The sequence below is a fragment of the Cotesia typhae genome, unplaced genomic scaffold, assembly GCF_013202065.1.
Source record: "Cotesia typhae breed Kobodo isofemale line unplaced genomic scaffold, CoteBio_Ctyphae scaffold_13, whole genome shotgun sequence".
NCBI lineage: Eukaryota > Metazoa > Arthropoda > Insecta > Hymenoptera > Braconidae > Cotesia > Cotesia typhae.
In genome coordinates, this window is record NW_027423774.1 from 14,402,006 (window position 1) to 14,427,269 (window position 25,264).

Sequence of the window (25,264 nt, forward strand, 5' to 3'; positions counted from 1 at the left end):
ATTACTCTAAATCAATTTTGAAAAAAAAAATTTTAACTCAGATCCGAAAACTAGACACAGAGCTACAATTTGCTTTTTTTTGCTGTACAACCATTTTTGTATAAGTTACAGCCTGTTGAAAATCCCACAAAAATTTGGATTTTTTTCTTGCTACCTTAATTTTTGTGAGAAGTGTATATATATATATATATATATATATATATATATATATATATATATATATATATATATATATATATATATATATATTAGGTGGGTCAAAAAAATCAACTATTTTTTTTTTTACAATTAATACGGAAAAATGGCTTACTAGGCACCTTAAAAAAATTCTTACCAAATATGAACTCTTAATTTTAATAGGGAGATCCTCCGCGTCGCAGTTTTTCATTTTTTTCTCAGTCCAATAGAAAAAAATTCATTCCTCATCATTAATTGGTCGTACAGAAAAAATTTTTTTAAGAATTTCATAGGAAATTTAATGCTCTACAAAAAAGGTATCTTATGTTTTTTCCGTAAACCTCACCATTTCACTAATATTGAAGATTTAAGATTGATTATTTTAAGTCAAATGTCACTTTTGTTTATGAATTTTATAACTCGACAAGAAATGGCTATTATTGAATGGGCAATAGAAATTTTTGTAGCAAATTAACTGCTCTATAAATATGGTATCTTATGTTTTGGCGATTAAATTAATGGTTCAAAAGATATTCATCATCAAACTTTCATGTATATCGATTTTAAGAGTTTTTGATTAAATAATCGAAAAATTTCAATTTAATCTATCAGTTTTGAGAAAATTTCATTTTTTGTCTTTAATGTAAGTATTATTTGAATTTTGTTTTCAAAATTTTTATTCAATAATTCCAAACTTTTTATTTTTCATCATTAGAAATGACGATCATGTTGTTTTTTTATAAGGTCTTCAAAACGTCTTAAAAATTTTTCCACTACAGCTGTATATTGTCCTTGGGAAAATTTCTTCTGTAGAGAATTTTTGTTTTGTATTCTATTTACTCTGTTTCCCTTGTGAACTAGCGCCACCTACATTTTTCTTTATAGTTATATTGTTTTTATTTGTTTACATTTTCTACAGCATTTCTAGTGTTTCCACAAGTTATGATCTTGTATATGTGATAAAACGATTAAATATTTACAAATTTTGCGGTCACTACATAAATTTATATATTTATCGAAAATATGGATAAGGAAATTCATTTGATCGGAAAACCCATGCAAAAAATTTCAGAACGTAAGTTGCCAACAGTGAAAGAGGTTATGAGTGTTTTTTTTATCAGCTCAAAGTGTTAAAATGTTCTATCAAACAAAGTGCTAAAAGCGCAACTGATCAAGTTATTGAACTATGGAAAAACAACCAGATTCCGACTAGTGGATCAACTAATGTAATACAAAAAATTCTTCGCTATCATAACCGATGGTTGAAATTGCAAAAATCTTTTGTGCGAAAAAAATCATCAGCCCAAATCAAAAATGTAATAATATTTCAGAATGAAATTAAAGCATTACCCGACTAGAAATTACTTTGGGAATGCTCAAGGTATACATTGGGGCCCCATTGGGTTTCAACGGGGCATGCCCAAGAGGGAAAACCCAACGAGGACCCAATGAGAACCCGATTGGGAAAACCCAACGTAAAAATAATAAATTATTGCCAGTTTTTCCCAATTGGGATCTCTATGGGATCTCATTGGGAAAACCTAACGTAGAAATAATAAATAATTGCCATGGCATAAAGTTTATTTTATCTGAGATCTATTGAAAAACTGGATTGCGAAATTCATAAATAATCTGTAAATTTAACCAATCGTTAATTTAGATAAAAAACAATCATCCAAATATGTGTGTGCTTATATTAGTTGTATATATTTGTCATAAGTAAAATAGAAATAAAAATAAAAATTAATCGTTAAGAAAGGTAAAGCACCCAGTAGATAATAATAAAAAATTCTGAAAACTGTTCAAATTCGCCTAAAATGCCACTTAGAGGAAAAATCAAAATTTTCGAAAAATTCAAATTTTTGAAAAAAAATTGTTTACCAAAATAATTTTCAACAGAAAACCTCTACAAAATTGTATTTTCAAGTCAGTTAATTAAATAAATAAAAATACATTCTTGAAGCTTGAGCATAACATAAAGTATATTACAGTCAACCGATCGAGTTGATGTGCACCAAATGAGTATTGTATTCTTCAGTATTCCTGCTTGGACCAGAAGTAACGTGAAGGACTGACGAAACTAAGGACCCCAGTTCGAGCCCAACCCACGTCAAGGATTTTTTCAATCGATAAGTCTGTATCAATGCAAATAAAGATCGTAAATAAGTTCAAATATGATATGAGTATCGGATCCTAAATTATTCTTAATTTTTTCAAAAATTGTACTATTTTATTTCCAAAATTTAAATTGAGCTTTGATGGGGATTTTCCCATTGGGCCCGAGGGATTGCCCAATGAGGACCCCATTGGTCTTTGCGTTACATCCCAATGTGGGGCCCCAACAGGGGATCCCAATGGGGACCCTATTGGTTTTACTTTTAAATTTCTGGTCGGGATATTTGATATTGTAGATCATAAATCAATAAAACTGCTTGATAATGATATTCGTGAACTACATTCAAATCAAAAAAGTGATACCCGGAAAGAAATTCTATCAAATAACCCAAATAAATTAAACAGTACTATGAATACGATGGAAGTAGATGAAAGTCGTGAGTATTTACAATATTTAATTATTATAAATTTTAATCAGAATTGAAAATAAATTAAATTGATTATAAATTATGAATAATAAAGTATATTATTGTTTTTCTAATTAATTATATCATAAATGTCAATATGTTCGTAGATGATAAATAAAAAACTCTTTGTGTTCCTTATTTGATGTCAAAATGAATGAGTTCCATATTTTTGCTTCCATTAATTAAATAACAACGCTTATTTTAGATTTGAATCAACCCTCAACCAGCCATGAGATTGTTCGAAGTGAGGAATCAGAGTCATCTTCAACCCTTACATTAAGTCAAGCTACAAATTTCGGTTCAGATTTAGAGTATGTGCCTCAAATACCGACAACACGAGCAAAAAGAAATATTCTAACTCCAGAGCTTATCTCAGCACTTGACAGAGCTAATGTTAGTAGTAGAAATGCGATGTTCATTATTTCTCCAGTTCTATCAAGTGTTGGTGTTAATGTAGAAGATACAACTCTTAGTTATCGAACAATTCAACGAACTGGCATACTCTTACGAAAAGACATTGCTATAGGACTAAAAGATAACTTCAAAGCTCATGATAAATATGTCGTGCATTGGGATGGGAAAATACTGAATGACATTTCTGAATCGAAATTTGTGGATCGATTACCGATTATTTTGACTGCTTTTGGTACTGAGCAGTTACTTGGAGTTCCAAAAATGAATAGTGGATCGGCAGAAAATCAAACAGCAACCATCTTGTCAACGTTAAATCAATGGGGTATTATTAGTTACATCAAGGTAGGGATATTCGATATATATCGATGTATTGACAACATCGATGTTTACAATTCGATACATCGAATGGATTCGATGTTTTGAAAATCTATTGATATACTCGATGTATCGATGTTTTTAGTATTAAAACATCGAATCAACCAATTAAAATTTCCAAGTCTGACCACTAAAATTTTACTCTTACCGACAGCCCCACTTTTATTTTAAAAATGTTGGCAACACTGCGTACGAGTGCAGTGAGTAGTGTCTTCCTTTTGGTATTATTCTATGGTAGTGTCTATGTGTATATACTCCATGGTAGTGTCTATAATGACATTTAAAATAAAACTGTTACATTTATGTCAATGTCGGTCGTGTCACGTAATGTCGGCTGGCGCTTTTGTATAGGTTTAAAAATATTGCAATAAAGAATATTGAATGGTGTTAATTGCATTACGTTTCACGTTTGCTGTTATGGATTGATGAAATTGAAGTGGTTTTTTTATAAATATACCGTTATTTATTACTGATAATAAAATCTCATCTCATATTTGTGTTTACTTCACATATTCGATTAGTTGGACTGAGGTAAGTAAAGTTTTCAACAATGTTGGAGTTATTAACATGTCAACAAATACTAAAATTAGAAATTCACTGTATGACACATTAAATAGTAATTATTAGATTAGTAAATTATATTACCTGTAATACGAACATTAATTATTAAATAACCTACATCTTAAGTTACAGTTTACTAAACAAACTTATTCTCTAAATTGTATTCACGTCGATATTCATTTATTAGACAATTATTTGATGAAATCAATAAATGTATTCATCATCTTATTAATCTGAATCATTTAGTATTTAATTTATTTGTTGTGTGTTTGACTTTTGTAGTGATGTAACATTATCGATTGACGAATTTATCGATTTTAACTACTAATTATAGATTTTGAACTTTTGATTGAATGCACTATTTTTGTTTCAGTCTGACAACAAGTACGATGGCACCGTCTAAGAAGAGCGATGTATGGAGGTTCTTTGATAAAACTGAAGAAAATAAAAACTCTGCAAAATGTAGACTCTGTCAAAAATTTATAAAATCTTGTGGCAACACAACGAATTTAATTGGTCATTTAAAAAATATACATAAGGCTGCTTATCAAGAGTTCAGTAATGAATGTTCGAAAAAAAATGATATTCAGAGCAACACCGTTAAGAAAAATACACACTTATCATTAGATCCTAATATCTCTGATCCACTCCCATCAACAAGCTCCGCTGGCATAATGACAATAGAACTGACTAGTAATGCTGAAAAAAAATGTGACTCTTCAAAAGACGATGTATGTGTTTCTATTCCTCCAGCTCCAAAACGTCAGAAATCTATTGTGACGAGTTTTCAAGATATATACGCTTTTTCAGAGAGAGGCGATAAAACGTTAAGAATAAACAACGCCCTAATATATATGATATGTAAAGATAACCAACCATTCACAATTGTTGAAAATGAAGGCTTTGCCAGTTTGATTAAAGTTCTTGCGCCACATTATAAACTTCCTAGTAAAACAACGTTGACACGATGTGTCGATGATAAATACGCAGCATTATCGACAGTCTTCAAAGCTAAGTTGGCAAATATTGTACATGTTACTCTTACTACTGACATGTGGTCTGAAACAATGAGTATGAGAAGTTTTTTAGGAATAACAGCCCACTTTGGTGAATCTAATGATATTTTTGCAATAACTCTTGGAGTTTACGAGTCAAACGATCGTCATACTTCAGAACACATATCTGACATGCTGTTGAAAACTTGTGCTGAATGGAATATAGATAATGACAAAGTTTCAGCTGTAGTCACAGACAACGCAGCTAACATGGTAAAAGCTATTGATTTAGCTTTTGGAAAAAAGCATATACCATGTTTTGCACACACGTTGAATTTGGTTGCACAAAATGCAATACAGCAGTGTGCTGGTCTGCGAAACTTGATAATCAAACTAAAAGAAATAGTGACTTGGTTCAAACAAAGCAATGTAGCTAGTAATGAGCTACGTAAAGCAACCGAGAAAGAAACAAAATTAATTCAAGAGGTCCCAACGAGATGGAACAGTACTTATTACATGATCGAGCGATTTTTGGAGCTTCGCACCGTCGTCAATAATATAATAATTCTTCATAAAAATGCACCACCGATGCTAACTGCGTCAGAATTATCTGTTCTTTCTTCGGTTTTACAAATCCTGCGACCGATTGAAGCTGCAACTAAGGAAGTATCAGGTGACAAGTACTGCACTAGCAGTAAAGTAATACCCCTTATTCATTGTCTTCTTTTAAAAGTTAAACCTCTTAAAGTCGAAGAATCTCTTGCCCAAGAATTGCAGGCATTGGTCCTGAAAGAGATTGATAAGAGAATGGGCGCTATAGAGAGAGTAACACCTTTCGCTGTAACCACAATCTTGGACCCCAGGTTTAAGAAAATGCATTTCATAGACCCGCTCGCTTGCTCCACAGCTGTTTCAAAAATCAAGGAAATGATGAAAAGTAGAGTAGAAAACGAGATCGTGGAATCTGATTCTTCAGAGAATTCTGAAAAACCAGAGGAAAAATTTTCACTGTGGGATGATCACCACAAATTAGTTCATAAGAGCTGGAAAACGGTACAATCTGACGATTCTATTTCAGATGAACTATCGATTTACTTGCGTAGCCCAGTAGCCAGATTGAGTGAAAACCCTTTAGAAATTTGGAATGATCTTAAGATTCAGCATCCTAAACTACATTCAATTACATACAAATACTTGACTATGGTAGGCACTTCAGTCCCATCCGAACGTTTGTTTTCTAAAGCAGCACAAGTCATCAATCAACAAAGAAATAGGCTGAAAGGCAAACGTTTAAATAAACTGTTGTTTTTGCAAAGTCTTCCAAAAGAACACTGGAAATAGTTAAACTAACTTATAAAAATAAATGCAGATGTTTTTTTTGTTCTTACTTTAATATATAAGTAATAAAGATTTTTCTCATGTATGGCTTTTACTGTTTTTTTTTTAATAATACAATGCTTAAATTAGTTGATTATAAAAAATCTTCAAAAAGTACTCGATTTATACAAAACATCGATGTTTTCTTCCAATACATCGAAAGTAATCGATGTACAGTTTCGATATATCGAATCGAAAAAAACATCGATGTTTTTTCAAAGTGGACACCCCTACATTAAGGCGATGTGTTTTGACACGACTGCGGTTAATACGGGTAACTAATCAATGATAAAATATTTAAAAGAAAATTTTATTTTCATCGTTCTAGTTGAATTGTTTTCATACATTAATTAAATTTTCGACACGTGCCCATTAGTTATAATTCTTTATTTATTTATAGATTTTAAATATGCGTTACAATTTTTATTAAATACAGAACTTAAAGTGTAATTATCTATTTTTACTATACAGGAATCCATCATGGTACATGTAAAGAAATTGAAAAGGCCTTAGGAAAAGAATTAATTTGGTTACCATGTCGCCATCATATTTATGAGATCATTTTAAGGAGTGCATTCGAAGTCTATTGGCCAGTATCATCCGGACCAAATGTTCCAATATTTGGCAGATTCAAAAAATTTTGGGACACATTCGATAAAACGAAGTATAAATCTGGTGTTGAAGATAGTATTGTGGCTAATATTATTACGAATGAAAAAAATAATCTATCTTCATTTATTAAGCGATACTTACAGGTATTATTTAAATACAATTTTAAGTGTAGAGGATAATTTTTGATTTTTTACGAATAATTGATTACTTTTGGTAGTTATCGCAACCCCGAGATGACTATAAAGAAATATTGGAATTGTCATTAATTTTTCTGGGAGAAATGCTACGAGAGCAAGTTTTCTCCAAGCGTCCTGGCGCAGTTCATCATGCAAGATGGATGGCAAAGGCAATTTATTGCCTAAAAATGTTTATTTTTAGAGATGAATTTGACCTTTCTAAGAAAGAATTGGATGGTCTTCGACAATTTTGTATTTTCATAGTTATGGTGTATGTAAAAGCTTGGTTTTCATCAACTTCTGCGACTTCTGCTGCTAATCACGACTTAGAGTTTATGAAAAATTTAATTGAGTACAGTAAAATTAATTCTTTAATTTCCTTAGCTACATGTGAAAAAATGACTTCACATTTATGGTACTTAAGTGATGAACTTGCTATTTTATCACTTTTGATGATACCGTTCCATTAAACATAAAGAAGAATATTATCGAAGCTGTTAAGACTCGCGAAAGTACAGATTCTAAAGCAAGAAGATTTATTATTGATAGAAAAAATTTACATTTAATTCTGCAAAAAAATATAAGTGACTTTGTTTCTAAGAAGTCATTAAAACTTTTGAGATCTTTGATCTGCCGTATGATTTTCTTGACAAAAATATTGATTTATGGTCTACTGATGAGAGTTATAATGAAAATAAAGAATTTTTCGCACAATTGGAAGTTGTTAATGATGTGGCAGAGCGAGGTGTCGCATTAGTAAGTGAATATAACCAATGCTTAACGAAAGACGAAGAGCAATTTCAATTTTTATTGCAAGTTGTGAAAGAGCATCGAAAAAACTACCCTACTTGCAACAAAAATTGTTTGAAAATAAATAGCTCAGTTGAAAATTGAAATAAAAAACTTTCTTATAACTAATTGGACATTTTTTCTCTAAAACTGAAATCATAATATATTTATAATGAAAACTTTGCTTTTTTATTGATAAATAATTAACTAAGCGATAAATAATGTACAATTTATTTTTTTAAATGTAGATAAAAATACTTACACATAAAAAAAGCTTGAAAAACATTTTGAAGTTTCTCAGTTGATGAAAAAAATTTTTTTCGTGTAAATTTTCTCAAAACTGATAGATTAAATTGAAATTTTTCGATTATTTAATCAAAAACTCTTAAAATCGATATACATGAAAGTTTGATGATGAATATCTTTTGAACCATTAATTTAATCGCCAAAACATAAGATACCATTTTTATAGAGCAGTTAATTTGCTACAAAAATTTCTATTGCCCATTCAATAATAGCCATTTCTTGTCGAGTTATAAAATTCATAAACAAAAGTGACATTTGACTTAAAATAATCAATCTTAAATCTTCAATATTAGTGAAATGGTGAGGTTTACGGAAAAAACATAAGATACCTTTTTGTAGAGCATTAAATTTCCTATAAAATTCTTAAAAAAATTTTTTCTGTACGACCAATTAATGATGAGGAATGAATTTTTTTCTATTGGACTGAGAAAAAAATGAAAAACTGCGACGCGGAGGATCTTCCTATTAAAATTAAGAGTTCATATTTGGTAAGAATTTTTTAAGGTGCCTAGTAAGCCATTTTTCCGTATTAATTGTAAAAAAAAAAAAAAATAGTTGATTTTTTTGACCCACCTAAATATATATATATATATATATATATATATATATATATATATATATATATATATATATATATATATATATATTAGGGTGGACCGAAGGAAATTTGAATTTTTTTTTTCTTTAGCTACCACAAAAATATCCCCTTGTGGAAATAATTCTCTGAAAAAACTCTTGAAAAGTCTTTATAACTCTGAATAAGACTTCTCGAAAGTCTTCACATCCCTAACTAAGTATTAATTAATTTAAATTAAATTCCCTGTGGAAAAGGTCTGATAAGTTCTTATAAAATATCAAGAATTTTATATCAGAATTTATAAGTTAAAAAAAAGTATATAAGAACGAAAAAATTTTCTGATACAGATTTTTTTAAGAATTTATCAGTTTTGATCAAAATCACTTTTGTATCAGAAATTACCGACATTATTTCTATGAGAATGATTGAGATTTAATCAGTTGTGAGATTGTATAAGTGAATACTATTGAAGATTTATGAGATTTAGTAAGAATTTTTAGCTTTATAAGTTTATATAAATTTATTTCAAATGTATTTTCAATGAGATTTATTCAGAAATTAGGTTCAATATAATACTTATAGAATCTCAGTAATAAAATTTTTTTTTTAAATCAGTTGAATTTTATAAGTTTAAATGAGAATTTTCATGTAGTGTCATATCTTATAGAATGCTGAAACATAGTTATCATTTTCTATAAGAAAACTCTAGACGTACTTTTTTTCCAAATTTCAAAAGATTAAATCAGGAATTTCGAGGACAAATGCAGACCATTTTCTGATAAAAGTTTTATAAGATTTACGAAGAAAATTTTAATGGAGTTAACTTGTAAAAACTCGAAGCATATAAAATGTATTTACAACTACGGGCTTCATGAGATTTATTAAGATTCTCATAAAATCTTTTACTTTAAAATGAATATGTTATTTATTTTGTTAATGTTTTTGAGAGTCCAAAGAAATAAACTGTCGTAGTATATATATACTAAATAAAAGGTAAGTAGTGTAAATATTTAGTAAAGAGTGCCATATTAGTTTTTTGCTAATTTTTTTTGTACAAGAAAAAATAAAGCAAAAAAAAATTTCTTTAGTTTTATCAAAATTCATACGATTCAAACTTCATACAAAAACTAAAAATTATTTAATTCATTACCAAAAATAAAATAAAAAAAAATGATGTCGAATTCTTAGCCTTTGTCATTCGTGTATTATTCATCTTTTCGATACTGCATACCTTATTTTACTTTTGCAAGTTTGATGTTAATATTAGCGTTGCTGTGTATAAGTAGAGGACAAAATACTACTTTAATGTATACTAAATATATTTGTAAGACAAAGAGAGTTTGTAGTCTCAATAACCAATCAAAGGTCTTCCCGCTCTCGACGCGAGCGTGCTTAGGGCAACCCGAAGTCTGAGGTGGTAAACCGTGTTCACTTGTCACTTGAGTTCTGTAAGGGGTTGACGCGTTTGAACCTTTTTCATGTTTCTTTGTTTTTTTTACATTTATTGTGCTACACAATAATTTTATAGTTTGATTGTTTTTTGGTAATAACTTTTAAAATATAATTTCAATTCAATTGTTTATAGGATAAAAAAATATTTTCTCATGTACGCGTATATTAAATTAATAAGCAGTGGTAAATTTACCACAGTTGCGATTAACCAAATAAAAAAATATAAGAAGAGTAATCCTAATAAAATATTTCAAGTTAAGATACAAGGTAAATATTACCAGTGTTTGGTTGGTGCTACTCATGGTAAGTCAAATGTTTTATTGATAATATATAAATAATGTTAAATTCTTAATTAACAATGCATTGAAACCAAAATCTATGCTTTTTGAAATGTGTATTGTTCATTATCATTTTCTCGACGCATAAAAGATTGTTCGATATTATGTTTTGCTATTAACTTATAAAATAATCAAATACAATAGAATACATACAATAACGTAAACATTTTAAGCAAACTGTCCAAAATGAATAAATCGTAGAAGGTGTTATTAGCTTTGAGAAAACTTAAAGAATCTTTTAAAGAAAAAAAACCTCCTTTAAGAATCAATAAGTATTTTAGTAAAAATGATAAATTCTGATAAAATATTGACATTTACGTTTGCAGAACTTATGAGTATATTTGATTTTATGAGTGGATTCGTCCAGATTTTATCAGAATTTGTAATAAATCCATAGGTATTGACATATTTAGTCAAAAGTGTGTTATGTACTTTACTGTATATATATATTTTTTTTTTCAGAGTCACAAGAAGAACTTGCTGATATCATAAAAAACGGTGAGCGAGTACGATTTCCACCTGCAGCACTATTGTCAGATTTATCTGAAACTGATGATCAAACGCGTTGTAGAAAAAAATCTACTGGTGCTTCCCAAGACAATAACACGCGTGATTTATTAAACAAAAAGTTATCAGCCATCAATAAGGTATTGTTTAACTTTATTATTGATGAATTTCATTTTTGCACCTGACATTTTTCAGAATTTTTTTTTACATTTTTATATTTACGACGAAAACTTTTTAAAAAACTTTCCACTCGTAGAAATTAAAAAAAAATACAAGTTTAATTGAAACAAAATATGTTATTAAAAATAATTTATTTTTTAAATAAAATTAAGAAATATTCAGGTGTCTGCTGATTTAGGGTTAATCTTTATTAAAAAATATTTTATCTTAATTTGACTTTTTAAAAGTACATATTAATTGTAAATAATTGATTATACTATAGACAATTATTATTTTAATAAAGTATCTCTGACGATAAAATACGGATCTGTATTTTCGGTCAATTTACTTTGAATTTTCTTTTTATTTGGGTAAATTCTTCAATAATTTTTTCACTTTTATTTTACTTTTCACTCAAAATGTTATAAGTTTTTAAAGATTATTGTTGTCAATTCGATTTTCTAAAGTCGTTGCCGCTATTTTTGAAAGAATTTCCATCAATGTAGTATAGATTGTTGTATAAATTTAACAGTGATGCAGTACTAGATACGTCAGTTAAATTAAGTGCAATAATATTTAACTTCTATATATTTATTTTTCATGACCGAGAAGTAAGATATATCTTTTTTCAAAATAAGTAGAAATTGTTTTTTAGATTACATATTTCACATGACTATGTCGGAACGATCTCAAACATTCTGATAAAATATAAATGAATTTTTATAACAGAATCTATACGATATATTTTGAAATTTTTAGATGTTTTATTTTAAATTTTCTAAACTTTATCATACTAATTATATACAATATTACAACTTATACACTTTATAATTGTTTAATTATTCACGAGCGGTCCCAGCTATTACAGGTTCATCGATTACTCCTAAACATTACAAAATCTCGGAAAAAGTGTTATGATAAGGAGATACATTACTTAATTATCTACTTTTTATCGGAGCGTTTTTTTTTCGAAATTTTCATTTGCTTAAGAGAAATTCATTCATCTGTAATAGCTTTGCTCTTGAAAGTGCAACAAAGATGGTTTGATTTCTCTCGGTGAGTACGAGGAGAGAAAAATATTAAGAAAAACCTTTTCTTAAGTTGCAAAACTTTGTGAGAATATGTAATATTTTTTGTTCAATTAACAACTATATGCCTATGACTTAAAATCTTACTGTTGTCTAACATACGCCAGAGATCTTTATTATTATTTCAATTAAATTAACTAAAGTTGGTTTGACAAAAGTAATGATGAATTCAATTTTTCTGTTTGAGCAGTGTATTTTACTTTTTTATTGTAAAGGATCATAATTTTATGCATGACATAAAAAGCTACTGTTTTTTCTTATAGCATCTGGGTGATTTCAGGACAAAATTAAAAGGATTACAATTAAAAATCTAAATTTTGTAGGGTTCATTTCTATTAAGTTCAAGATTATATGTGATGAGTAAATATAGTGTTTAGAAAACTATATTCATTCAAGACATTCATTAAGAGGTTAGGGGTAGTCAGAGACACGAAAAAATGAGAATTTTCAGTATTTTTTTTTTGCTATTAAATTATGTTATTTTACAGAAGTAATAATATGGCATTATTACACAATGTTTTGACTTGAAGTCACGAAAATTTGGAAAAATAAAATTAATAATTTCCAAAGTTATAGCTGTTTGTGTTGACCTAGTTCCAAAAAAAGGTCTTTGCGGTGACAATCATAAGTCCTTGGAGATTTATCAAAAATCAATCGGATTGAAAAAATTAATTTTATAAATAGATTATCTTGGGCCTGATCGAAGCTTTTTTTTTTTTTTTTCAAAAATTAACAAAATGTCGGCCTCAGGAAATTTTTTTCTAGATTTTAGGGAAAAAATCAACAGTTACTTGGTCATAAAAAATCGAAATTTTCGAAAAAAAAAAATCCTTCGATCAGGCCCGAGTTTATTATGTATTCTAAAAGCTGTATAAATTTCATTAAAATCTACCGAGCGGTTTTCGAGTTACAGTAGTCACCAGTTCAAAAAACATAGTTTTGAGAAAAACGCATTTAAAGTTTCACATTAGATTGATGTACCGTGATACGCTCTTTGTTATTTATCGAATAACTCGAAAAGTAATGATTGGATTAACTTTAAATTTTCAGAGAATATTTTTAAGATATTATACTTAAAGAAAATGCAAAAAAAAATAAATCGATTTTTTGAAAATCCTGACTACCCCTAACCCCTTAAGAGATTAATTTTAAAAGTTATAATTCTACAATAACCATATACTATTGTTATGTATGTGTAAAATATGAGTTGTTAACTATAGTTCTTCCTGCACTTTGTACTGTTTTAAGCTATATTTTCTGTACAAACAATAACACTCGTTTAAATTGTTGCGCTATTTCTTATAAATACTTATAAATATATTTAAAGACTACATACTTAATTGAATTTACAACTAAAAACAATTATTATAATAATTATTATTATCGTAGTCTTATAATAATATTAATTCAATATTAATTGAACTAAATATTTATGATAATTTCATAATAGAGCTTGATTATAAAATTTCTTGGGAGTGTTTTTTCTCATGAAAGGTACAAAAATTGATAGGTACAAAAATCGTGTGTTGCTCACTTCTTAGCTATCTTAACAATTTTTAAAATAAAATAAGAGTCAAATTAAAAAGAAATTTTCTTACAAAATAATAAAAACATTAAATCGATGAACATTATTGTTAAAATTTAAAAGAATGGGAAGACAGAATAAAATTTTCTTATTAAAAATGTAGCTTTTGACCCACGTGATTTTATTATGAAAAGATTTTTCTTTCATTTTTCTTTTTTCTTAAAAAAACGGAAACGAGTCAAAAATAATGTCATTGATTAATTCGTTTCAATTTTTTTTCGTTTTAGTTCTAAAGAAAAAAAGAACATGACTTAAGATGAAGAAAAAAAATATAAAAACAGTTCTTTGAATTTTTTCATGGTGTATTTTATTTGGTTATGAACAATTCTTTATCGCTGTCACTATTTGCATTCATTACATTGGCTATTATCGCTTCAAAATTTTAATAATTTTTTTATATGCTAGGAATCGTAAATTTTTCAACCGATCACTATGAAGAGATTAAATAATCGTTTGCTGAATCCATCATGTGATGAAAATAGTGTAAGCAAACGAACAAAATCTCGTTGGCAAAAGATATTTACTGATGCATCTATTGAAAAAAAAAGTAGGTATGCAAAGTTAATGCTATCGAAATTATCAAAGTATGCGTATATAAATTAGTTGGCTTTATTTGAAGTAAATAAGAAACTTTCATTTTATGAAAGGACAAATTTAAATACAAACTTTTCATTTTATTGGTTCGATGATGATTTTAATAAAGAAGTGAAGTTGAGACTCAGATTTTTATGATTATTAATAATTTAAAATGATCATTGACAATTAAGAGTATTTTTATATGAAGACATTTGCACGCTACTAAAAATGCTTTTAAATTTTATCCATTTACATCATATATTAGAAACAATGATATATGTCAAAGTGTTTATGTGTACTTTTTATACTATACTTCTTATCATAATCTATAGGATAGTTGTAATAAGCTGATGAATTTATACTTAATTTAGATTTAGAAATAACAATGTGTATTAGGGTGGGTCAAAAAATCGAATAATTTATTTTTGATTTTATACTCTGAAAAATAGGTTCGTAGACACCTAAAAGAATTCTCTCCAAGTATAAGCTCTTAATTATAACGGGAAGGTCCTCCGCTTTGCGGGTTTCTATTTTTTCGAATAATCAGATAAAAAAATTTATATCTCGCTTCCAACTGCTTGGAAAAATATTCCGTGGCATAGATTTTGTGAGAAATTGAATGCTTTACAAAAAGGTCTCTTATGACTTTTTCAAAAACTCAACCGATTAAAAGATATTCATAGTTGAAGTTTGGCTATTTTAAGGAAAATATTCGTTTTTATTATGAATTTTATAAGTCGATGAAAAAAATTATTTCGGATTGCGGAACTCATGATTTTGTAGGAAATTTACTGCTCTACAAAAATGGTCTCTTATGATTTTTTGATTAAGTGAAGCCGTTACGAGATATTCATCGTCAAACATTAACGAATATCAATATTTCCAGTTTTTGATCAATAATTCGATAAATTTTAATTTAAACTATGAGTTTCAGGAAAATTTACATAAATTTGAGTTTCGATCGATAAAGAAATGTTATAATAAGTTAGATAAAGAATTATTGGAATTATCATTGATTTTCCTTGGAGAAATGCCTCAAGAAAAGATTTCTTTCAAACGTCCTGGTGCTGTTCATCATGCTAGATGGATGGCTAAGGCCATTTATAGTTTGAAAATGTATCTATTCAGAGATGAATTCCAACTCTCTCAGAAAGAATTGCATGGTCTTCGTCATTTCTGTATTTTTATAGTCACATTGTATTTAAAAGCTTGGTTTTCATCAACTTCTGCAACAACTGCTGCTTATCATGACTTGCAGTTTATGAAAAATTTATTGGAGTACAAACATATCAATCCTTTGATTTCTTCAGCTACGTGTGAAAAAATGATTTCGCACTTATGGTATTTGAGCGATGAACTTGCCATTTTATCACTGTTTGACGATGGCGTTCCATTAGAAGTAAAAAAGTATTGTTGAAGCTGTTAATACTCGTGAAGGTACAGATTCTAAAGCTAAAAGATTTGTAATTGCTAAAAAGATTTGAATTCATTGGCGCAGAGAACTCTGAGTGACTTTGTGTCTAAAAAGTCATTAAATCTTTTCAAAATCTTCGATCTACCGTATGACTTTCTTGATGTCGATGTTGAATTATGGCCTACTAATGAGAGTTATCTCGAAAATAAAGAATACTTTCAACAACTAAAAGTTGTCAATGATTCAGCAGAGCGAGCTGTTGCATTAGTCAGTGAATATAATCAATGCTTGACAAAAATGAAGAACAATTCCAGTACTTATTGCAAGTTGTCAAAGAACATCAAAAAACATTCCCAAATTGTAATAAAAGAAATTATTTATAGTAATAGCGTACTGTTATGTTAAAAATATAGACAATTATATTGCAATTGATAATTCAATAAAAAATTTATCTATAAAAAAGTTAAATACTGGTTGTTTCTCACTTGATTCAATACTTTTCATATTAAATTTGACAAAGAAATATGTCATTCACTTCAAATTAAACTAATCATTGGCTATATGTCGAAAAAAATGCTCTAATTTCTTGTTTTAATGCAATCAAACAAGCTCAAGACTGAAAACAATATTAAAAAAATTGTTTATAACATTTCTTTATCGATCGAAACTCAAATTTATGTAAATTTTCCTGAAACTCATAGTTTAAATTAAAATTTATCGAATTATTGATCAAAAACTGGAAATATTGATATTCGTTAATGTTTGACGATGAATATCTCGTAACGGCTTCACTTAATCAAAAAATCATAAGAGACCATTTTTGTAGAGCAGTAAATTTCCTACAAAATCATGAGTTCCGCAATCCGAAATAATTTTTTTTCATCGACTTATAAAATTCATAATAAAAACGAATATTTTCCTTAAAATAGCCAAACTTCAACTATGAATATCTTTTAATCGGTTGAGTTTTTGAAAAAGTCATAAGAGACCTTTTTTGTAAAGCATTCAATTTCTCACAAAATCTATGCCACGGAATATTTTTCCAAGCAGTTGGAAGCGAGATATAAATTTTTTTATCTGATTATTCGAAAAAAATAGAAACCCGCAAAGCGGAGGACCTTCCCGTTATAATTAAGAGCTTATACTTGGAGAGAATTCTTTTTAGGTGTCTACGAACCTATTTTTCAGAGTATAAAGTCAAAAATAAATTATTCGATTTTTTTGACCCACCCTAATGTGTATATTCACTCTTAATGTTGTAAATTATTAATTTTATGTCAATTATTAGTAAAGTATTCATTCATCACCTGTTTCGATTATTTGGTTCATGATAGTCAAAGTAATAACTACTAAATGTCATTAGAAAATTATAATCAACTAAATATACGTATACGTTCGATTGTATCTATCATGACGTTTTAATTTGTTTAAATTTTTTTACCTAACTAGGTTTAGAATTTTTCGATGACAGTAATGCGGTTGAACAAATGTATGATTCAAGCAATTCCGATTTGAAATCAGATACATCAGCTGATAATTTTACAACCCTTAATGATAATAATAAAACCTTTGACGATGACGATGTAAATATTGACGTGGATGGTGAAAGTCTCTGTTATGATACATCCATAAACAGCAGTTGCGATGATATTTACAGCATTTGCTCATGCTGTAATGACGATATAAGTTCTGACGATGATTATGATCAAATCGGTGGTAGCATACCCAATGAAAAATTATTCGATGCCAGCCAAGCGGAAAGTAATCGTCTCATGTTTCCATCTGCCAATCTTAAAGTATCTGACGTATTATTAATGATAGAAATGTTTTCAATTTCTAAAAATTTAACAAAATCCGATCAAAATGATTTGCTGAAGTTAGTGAAGATCTTAGCTGGACCTGATTATGAATCGTGGGATTGTAGTTATTATTCAAGATCAAAAATTTTTGGTGTTACCGATGATAAAATAACTCTTAATTTTTTTGTGAAACTTGTAACGTAATTCTCGTCAAAAAAATTGCCAAACAGTTCTAAAAAAGAAAATGTTCAATGTGAAAAATGTAAAGAACAATTTTGTGTTTCTTCTCTATCAACAAATTATTTCATGAGCGTAGATATTAAATATCAAATTCAATTAATTTTAAATCAACCTGAAATTCAAAATAGTTTTTTTAGTCATGTGGAAACTGAAAATCGATCATCTAATATGTTAGATATTCGAGACTCTAACTTATATAAAAAATTAAAAAAAGACTGCCCGGATATTTTTACATTAAATTATAACACTGACGGTACTCCTATATTTAAAAGTTCGAAGCAGAGTTTTTGGCCACAACAATTAATTATTAACGAATTGCCTCTAGAAGAACGTTTTAAACATATCATTCTAGGTGGTGTTTTCTTAACAGACGCTGAACCTAAGTCAGAATTTATTAATCTTTACAATAAAGAATTGTGTGATCAAATTATTGACCTGACGAACAATGGCGTTGATATATTTAATCATTCAACCGGAAAAAATTGTAATTTAAAGTTTACGCTACTTTGCTGTTGTGTCGATACGCCGGCACGCGCAACATGTCAAAATCGAGTGAAATTTAGTGGCTATTATGGATGTAGTTGGTGTTATGAGCCGGGTTTTTATGTTGGACATGCGGTGCACTATCCACTTAGTGAGGATGAACCAAATTTACGAACTCATGAATCTCATTTGGAAAATATCAAAGAAGTTGAAAAATAAAAAAACGTCTCTTTTAAAAAGTAAGGTACCTACAATTATGGGTGTTAAAGGACCTATGAGTTTTGTTGAAAAATTGCCTCTCTTTGATAGCGTTTGGGGGTTTCAATAGACTACATGCATGGTTGTTTGTTAGGAGTTACGCGTCAGCTATTGGAATTATTAAAGACACCCGGAGTAAAATTCAAATTAACTAAACAACAACGCGAGGCTGTTGATAAACGTTTGACATCTATAAAACCACCTCATGAAATATACAGATTACCTCGACCGACTGCTGATATGTGTAAGTGGAAAGCATCTGAATTTGAATCTTGGTTATTATATTGGAGCCTTCTGTGTTTGGATGGTATTGCAGATCAAGAATTTTTAGAAATGTACGCTCTTTTCGTTCGAAGTGTTTTTAATTTACTGAAAAGAAAAATTACTGATGAAAATATTGCAAGGACTAAATATGATTTGACGAAATTTGTTGGGTTATTTCAAATTGAATTTTCGGAATCAGCTATGACATTTAATATACACTCTCTCTGGCATTTGTGTAAATCTTTAGAAGAAACCGGTCCGTTGACGGGTACATCAGCTTTTTCCTTCGAAAATGGTATTTTTAATCTAAAAAAGGAATAACTGGTCCACGAAGCGTTAGCCATCAAATTACAAAAAAATTTTTGAAGAAAAAATGCTTTTATCACAGTTAGATTTTTTAACAACATCGTCTCAATGTAAAAATTTTTGTAAAGAAATATTCACTCATGACGAACTGAAGGATGTCTTAAAACTTTCAGATAACATTGTTCTTACTGGAAAAACACGCATACATGTGCAAATTGAAAACAAAATTAAAAATCTTATCAATGATCATAGCGTTCTGATTCATGCTTATAAAAAATGTATTTATAGAAAAACTGTGATTCACAGTACAGATTATACTCGAGCTACAAAAACTAATGATACTTTTATACAAATACAGTCCGGTCAAATTATTCACATCCATCATTTAATAGTTATAAAAGAACAATGTTATGCTTATGGCTGTCCTTTAGATACTGTTCCTTATTCAATTGGTAGTGTTGAAATAGATCATATTCATCGTATCACTGATAAATGCGGACATGAACCGATATTAACAAGAATATCTAATTTTGAAGAAAAAGTTATTTTCGTAGAGATAGATCAATCTCAGTTTATCTGTCATTTCCTTATATTTTGAATATGAATTGATTTCTATCAATTATTTATTGATTGATTGATTCATTGATTATGAATTGATCATATTAATCAATTGATAAATTGATTATTTAATTCTATCAATTAAATATTACTTATCACTTATGATTACTATTAATTGAATTTTGATCAGATATTTTACTAAACATAAAAATGTATAATTCTGTCAAACAAATCCACTATGTTCATTAGTAATTGGAATACGTATTATGGTTGGTATTCTTTTTATTGAATGTATATCTTTTATATATTAGGCACATATTTTTGCTTTGAGATATTCTTATAATTCGCAATATAGTTCATTTAAAATTTTAAATAACGTTTGTCTCTGTTTTAAATTTGGTCAGGTTTAAATTACATTATTTACTGTTTTGTTAAACTGTATATTGTTACTATTGAGTTGGCCCTCAATCAATCGAAATACTTTAAAACGAGCTTAAATTACCGAAGAAGATTTGATTCAAAAGTTCCATAAAATATAAGCTTCGTAATGAAGTCATATTTTTTTGTTTTTTAATTAGAAAAGTTATAATGAGTATGATTACAGTACTTATGTATATTAAATACTTCAGAAGCAGTTAATTAAAATTCTTGTCTGATTATTCAACAATCATTAGTTTGAAATTAATCCTTATTCAAATCCTTTTCCTATTAAAATATAGTAAATATTTAGAATAATCGATTTCATTTCATTTTATACGAGTGTATACTTATGAAGTGATTAATAATGAAATATCCATGGTTTTAGTGGTTTATATTATAGGTCACTTTATCCACACTCGTCATTATTAACGTACACGAAAAATAATTAAAAAGAAGATATCTATTAATATGTAATGTTGTTATTATAGGATCGTTTTAATACTGAAGAACGTAGTGTAATAGCATCATCAAATCTCAAACAGCGTGAAACGACTGAATCTGAAGTGAAAAAAGATAAACCTCAGAAGGTAAAGTAAATTTTAAATAAGAGCATTATTAATATTGAATCATTCTGACAAATATTTCATTTTTTTATAGCGTAAAAAGAGCAATGACAGTGGAATCCAATCATTAGATGGGCTCAACAAAGAAAATGTACGTTAAATATGAAAATTTTTTTCTAAAGTTATTGTCTATATTTTGTTCAACTTAACTTTTTTCTAGAATAATATTGTTATAATGTACCAACGAGTTAATAAGTTTATATATTTTTTAATTGTTGAAGGAATTCGTGGACTCTAAAAAAATGAAAAAAGAACCGGGATTACGTAAAGTAAGTTACAAAAAAAATTTATTTTCTTATGAATAATAAAAGTTTGTAAAATGAACACCTTATTGAATTTAATAATTTTTGCTAGTTTCATGAATTTTAATTATTTTTCAATTTCATAAATGCTTCATCCGCAAGAAAACAGAAATATAAAATAATACTTAGTGTGATAGAATATTTCGTTTTCAATATTTGTTAATTCTATTTCATTTTTCAGCAAAAAAATATTATTACTCGAAAAAATGAAGTTCTTTCGACGGCAGTATGTATCATAAGTCATAAGTAAAAATTTGTCTTTCACTATTATTCTAGGGATTTGTCTACTAATCAAATTTCTTTTATAAATTAAGGTTATTTTGGTACGACCAACTGACAATAAACTAGTCAAAGAATCTGAAGAAGAAACCGACAAAAATGTTACGATTCCTGTATCACCTTCGAGCGAAGGTTTATTTTCATCACCACCACACCATTGCCATGGTAGCCAATTTCCAATAACAGAACAAAAACAATTATCAACAACTATCGAGAGACCTAGTACTTCAAACATGGGAAGTAATGATTTCAAAGATAAAATGGAAAAAGTTCTGGATATTGAGCCAAAAACAATGTAAGCTTTGATTCTATTAATTTAATATTAGTAAATGGTATTTATCGTATTTAAATCTTGTTTTTCTGAATCTATACTCATGAACATATTTTTGTTTTTTCAATCAAAGGATTTATAGACTAGAAAAAATAACCTAGCTGAGATGTTTTTTTCAATTAAAGATTAATGTGTTTTCAGTGTTGTTACACCTGGGAAAGACAAGAAAAGAAAAAACATCATGTTAAGGAAGAAAAGTTAATAACCCAATTGGACCAATTGCAAAGTGATCTAGATGATATCAAAAGGAGCAGCAAGTCCAAAGCAAAATGTTAAAAATCTTATTAAACAATTGGAATGAACACAAAGGTATACTAGCATATTTTACTATATTTATTTTATGATTCTCAATTACCAATAGAAATAGCTTTTTTATTATCTTTATTATGTGTATGATACTTATTGAACTGAAAGTCATTAAAAATTTTCTATATATAAAAATTTAATGGTCGAATAACTAGATTCTATTACAATTGATCATTCCAAGCCTAATGATCACAAAGGGAATTATATATTTTGATAAGTATATGTCGATCTAAAATTTTCTTCTCATGGTTTCTGGTTCAATATATTCAATTAAAAATTGTAAAAATAATTTCTTTATTTTTATATATTTAATTTCTACAAAAGTCAAAAATCGTAAACTATCGAAATAATGATAAAATAGTGAATTATTAAAAAAATTATTTTACAGCTACGCCATCAAATCTTGGATCGATTCAATTAGAGAAAAAAACAGGATTTCCTCAAGTTGGTTTCACTCGAGTATCTGACAATAGTGTAAGCCTTTTTATACTGTTTTCTATTATTACGAGAATTAAATTAATAATTAATGATTGTGAATGAAAATGATTATAGATCCATCTAGGACAAGGTATTTTTGTACCGAAAAACTCTTATCTAGTGGCAAAAATTAAAGCTAAAAGTGCTTCACAATTTGTGAGGCAAATGATGATGGCAGTATTTACACCTGAGGAATTGCAAAATAGCAGTGTTCATGGGGCTAAGTCCAACAAAGTAAAACAAGAAGAACAAAAACCACGACTGGATCCAACTAGATTACAAGCCGTAAAAGGTAGTGTTCCAAAATATATTGCACAAAATTTTTTGAATGAACATATTTTGTTTCTCACTGAATAAAAACAGGCTATCGCTGAATCGTTTTCAAATAACTAATCATAAAATATACTATCCATTATATTCAAAACTCAATCTTATACAGTTATACTCAATAGTGTATTAAATTATGTGACAAAGAACTCAATTTTAAACTATTCCACTGCAGCTCTTTTTTTCATATACGACTCAGGTTGTTCAGAAAACTAAAAATTTTTAAATAAAATTTTGTATTCACTTCCATGTCGATAATTTTGAACTAAATTTTAGTTAATCTAATACGACAATAATAATCATGAACATTACAATTACAGATATAACCTTGCATTACCTGGAAGATTCAGGAATATCAAAACAACGTTGTGATGCAGAAATGAAATTGTTTTACTCGTACGTAAGCAGTAAAATAACTGATTCTCGAGCTGAAATAAAACGTCTGCCAAAGGTAAATATTAAATAATTATTATTAGAGATTGATAATCGCTAAGTTTTGACTTTAAAAAATGTTCAATCTTTATTCAAGTTCATTTTCTAAATCGGAAAACGTTCAAAAGACACTCAAATGACCATTTTCTTATTAAATTAAGTAAATCTTTGCATTTTCGAATTATAAATAATTGAAATTTAATTAAGTAACAATTGAATGATGCTAAGGCCAAAACGTACATGATTTTTTATTTTAGAAAACTGGAGAGAGCGGTGTGATAACGTCAAATATTGAAAAAAACACTGTAGTCTCTGACAGTGAAGAAAGCAGCGAAGATTCTGATGATGAAGAGATTAATCAAGAATCAGAGAAGGACGGTGAAAACAAGCAAGATACCAAGAAGGATGAATCAAGGAGTAAAAATTCCAAATTAATTGATGAAACTGATGAAAATTTGGATGCCGACCTGACTCAAATAATTGACCCTGGTGTTGTTCATGAACAAAACGCTGGTTCAATTGAAGAAGACGGGCACAAAGTTTATGACTCAACAAACACCGAAGGATAACCAATTTCTTTATGTTTTAATATCGCTCAACTACTTTTAAGTTTTAAATATTTTTATTGTTCTATTATTCGTATCTACGCATTTATTTATAATAGTTTAATCAGCTATTAGTTTTATAGCTGGTTTAGTTTCATAAAGATTATTTTTCAGATCTAATATTCATAATTTGTATTTGCTCCTTAAAAGCTTTTATTAAATAAATCATAAAAACATTAATGGTAATAATATTATCGATGGAATCAACTACTTTAATCCCAAAAGTTAACACAAAAATTCTTAGTTAATTGCGCTAAATATTTGGCATAAAAAATCACATCAATTGTGGTTATAAAAACTGATAGATTCACTGTACAAATTTATTCATCACTTCTTGTAAATGTTTCTCTTGTCTTTGTGTCCACTGAATGAATTTTTTATACATATTTTCTTTAGAAATATCAAAAAAAATCTTATTAAGATTCTGAACTGATTGCCTGAATCAACCTTATGCAATAAATATTATTTTTAGGACTTGTGGTCAATTTTTCTTGAGATTTAGCATAAAAAATTAGAATAAAAAATTCTGATTAAAACTGGTAAAACTACCTGAACTGAAATACTTATTAATTCTAATAAGTCTCTTCTCTTAGATTCTTGTTGACTAACTGAACTTTCTATATATATCCTTTTAATAAAAATCTTTCGAATAACGACAAATATTAATCTTTCAATAAAACAATCTGAACTAACTCATTAAATATTTTAAAGATTGTTACTTAGCGTTGTCCGGATTATTTGTATGAATAACGAAGAAAAAATAAAAAAAATTTTTTTTACTATTGTACTAGTGAAGTCTGATAAAATTACTTCAATGATATTCTCATTAGATCTTATTCATTGACATAAACATTATTCAATCTCATAGTTACTTATAGCTGACAAATATTGATCATTTTTCTGTCAAGATTCTTATAACTCTTATGAGAATTTGAAGTTAAAAATATTTTCAACGCACTTGTTATAAGAAAATAATTTTATCAGTTTTTATAAGGTTTTTCGTGGACAAATACGGTCTGTTTTCTGATAACGCATGTCTTCTATGAGAATTTATCAGACCTTTTCCACAGGGTTATCCCTAACCTATTAGAAACTAAGAACACTCAAAGATTCTAACTGTAAATTCGTAAACTAAAATATGTTAGGTATCAATTAATTCCAGCAGATGGCGTGTGGATAGAAAATTCTCTCCTA

The 25,264-nt window shown here is 28.2% G+C and overlaps 4 protein-coding genes and 1 long non-coding RNA gene across 7 annotated transcripts in view; 4 read left to right on the forward strand and 1 right to left on the reverse strand.

The window, feature by feature from the left end:
* Positions 1-25,264, reverse strand: part of Syn (synapsin) — a 295,521-nt gene that overhangs the window by 246,375 nt on the left and 23,882 nt on the right. The window lies entirely within an intron of this gene.
* On the forward strand, positions 4,499-6,445 carry LOC141534085 (E3 SUMO-protein ligase ZBED1-like). The gene has a single exon (XM_074253226.1). It carries the CDS (start codon positions 4,499-4,501, stop codon positions 6,443-6,445), a length of 1,947 nt encoding a protein of 648 aa, XP_074109327.1.
* On the forward strand, positions 6,617-7,145 carry LOC141535064 (uncharacterized). The gene is made up of 2 exons (XR_012480542.1): positions 6,617-6,755; positions 6,953-7,145. It is a non-coding gene; the product is annotated as an uncharacterized LOC141535064 (long non-coding RNA).
* Positions 10,408-22,207, forward strand: LOC141535172 (uncharacterized). Its single transcript, XM_074255000.1, has 8 exons — positions 10,408-10,696; positions 11,194-11,378; positions 20,877-20,975; positions 21,046-21,102; positions 21,233-21,280; positions 21,495-21,539; positions 21,628-21,887; positions 22,065-22,207. Exons 1-8 carry the CDS (start codon positions 10,546-10,548, stop codon positions 22,123-22,125), a joined length of 906 nt encoding a protein of 301 aa, XP_074111101.1. The 5' UTR covers positions 10,408-10,545; the 3' UTR covers positions 22,126-22,207.
* LOC141535173 (uncharacterized) lies at positions 22,072-24,218 on the forward strand. Its single transcript, XM_074255001.1, has 5 exons — positions 22,072-22,232; positions 22,618-22,703; positions 22,782-22,998; positions 23,354-23,484; positions 23,723-24,218. The coding sequence occupies exons 1-5, from the start codon at positions 22,193-22,195 to the stop codon at positions 24,032-24,034; spliced, it is 786 nt and encodes a 261-aa protein (XP_074111102.1). The 5' UTR covers positions 22,072-22,192; the 3' UTR covers positions 24,035-24,218.

Excerpts from the sequence above, each read along its gene's own strand:
- LOC141534085 (XM_074253226.1), top strand. The coding sequence starts at position 4,499 with ATGGCACCGTCTAAGAAGAGCGATGTATGGAGGTTCTTTGATAAAACT.
- LOC141535173 (XM_074255001.1), top strand. The coding sequence starts at position 22,193 with ATGTTAAAAATCTTATTAAACAATTGGAATGAACACAAAG. Across the intron at positions 22,704-22,781 it reads CTCGAGTATCTGACAATAGT|ATCCATCTAGGACAAGGTAT; the intron begins GTAAGCCTTTTT and ends AAATGATTATAG. Across the intron at positions 23,485-23,722 it reads AAATAAAACGTCTGCCAAAG|AAAACTGGAGAGAGCGGTGT; the intron begins GTAAATATTAAA and ends TTTTTATTTTAG.
- LOC141535172 (XM_074255000.1), top strand. The coding sequence starts at position 10,546 with ATGTACGCGTATATTAAATTAATAAGCAGTGGTAAATTTACCACAGTT. Across the intron at positions 10,697-11,193 it reads TTTGGTTGGTGCTACTCATG|AGTCACAAGAAGAACTTGCT; the intron begins GTAAGTCAAATG and ends TTTTTTTTTCAG. Across the intron at positions 21,103-21,232 it reads ATGGGCTCAACAAAGAAAAT|GAATTCGTGGACTCTAAAAA; the intron begins GTACGTTAAATA and ends TAATTGTTGAAG.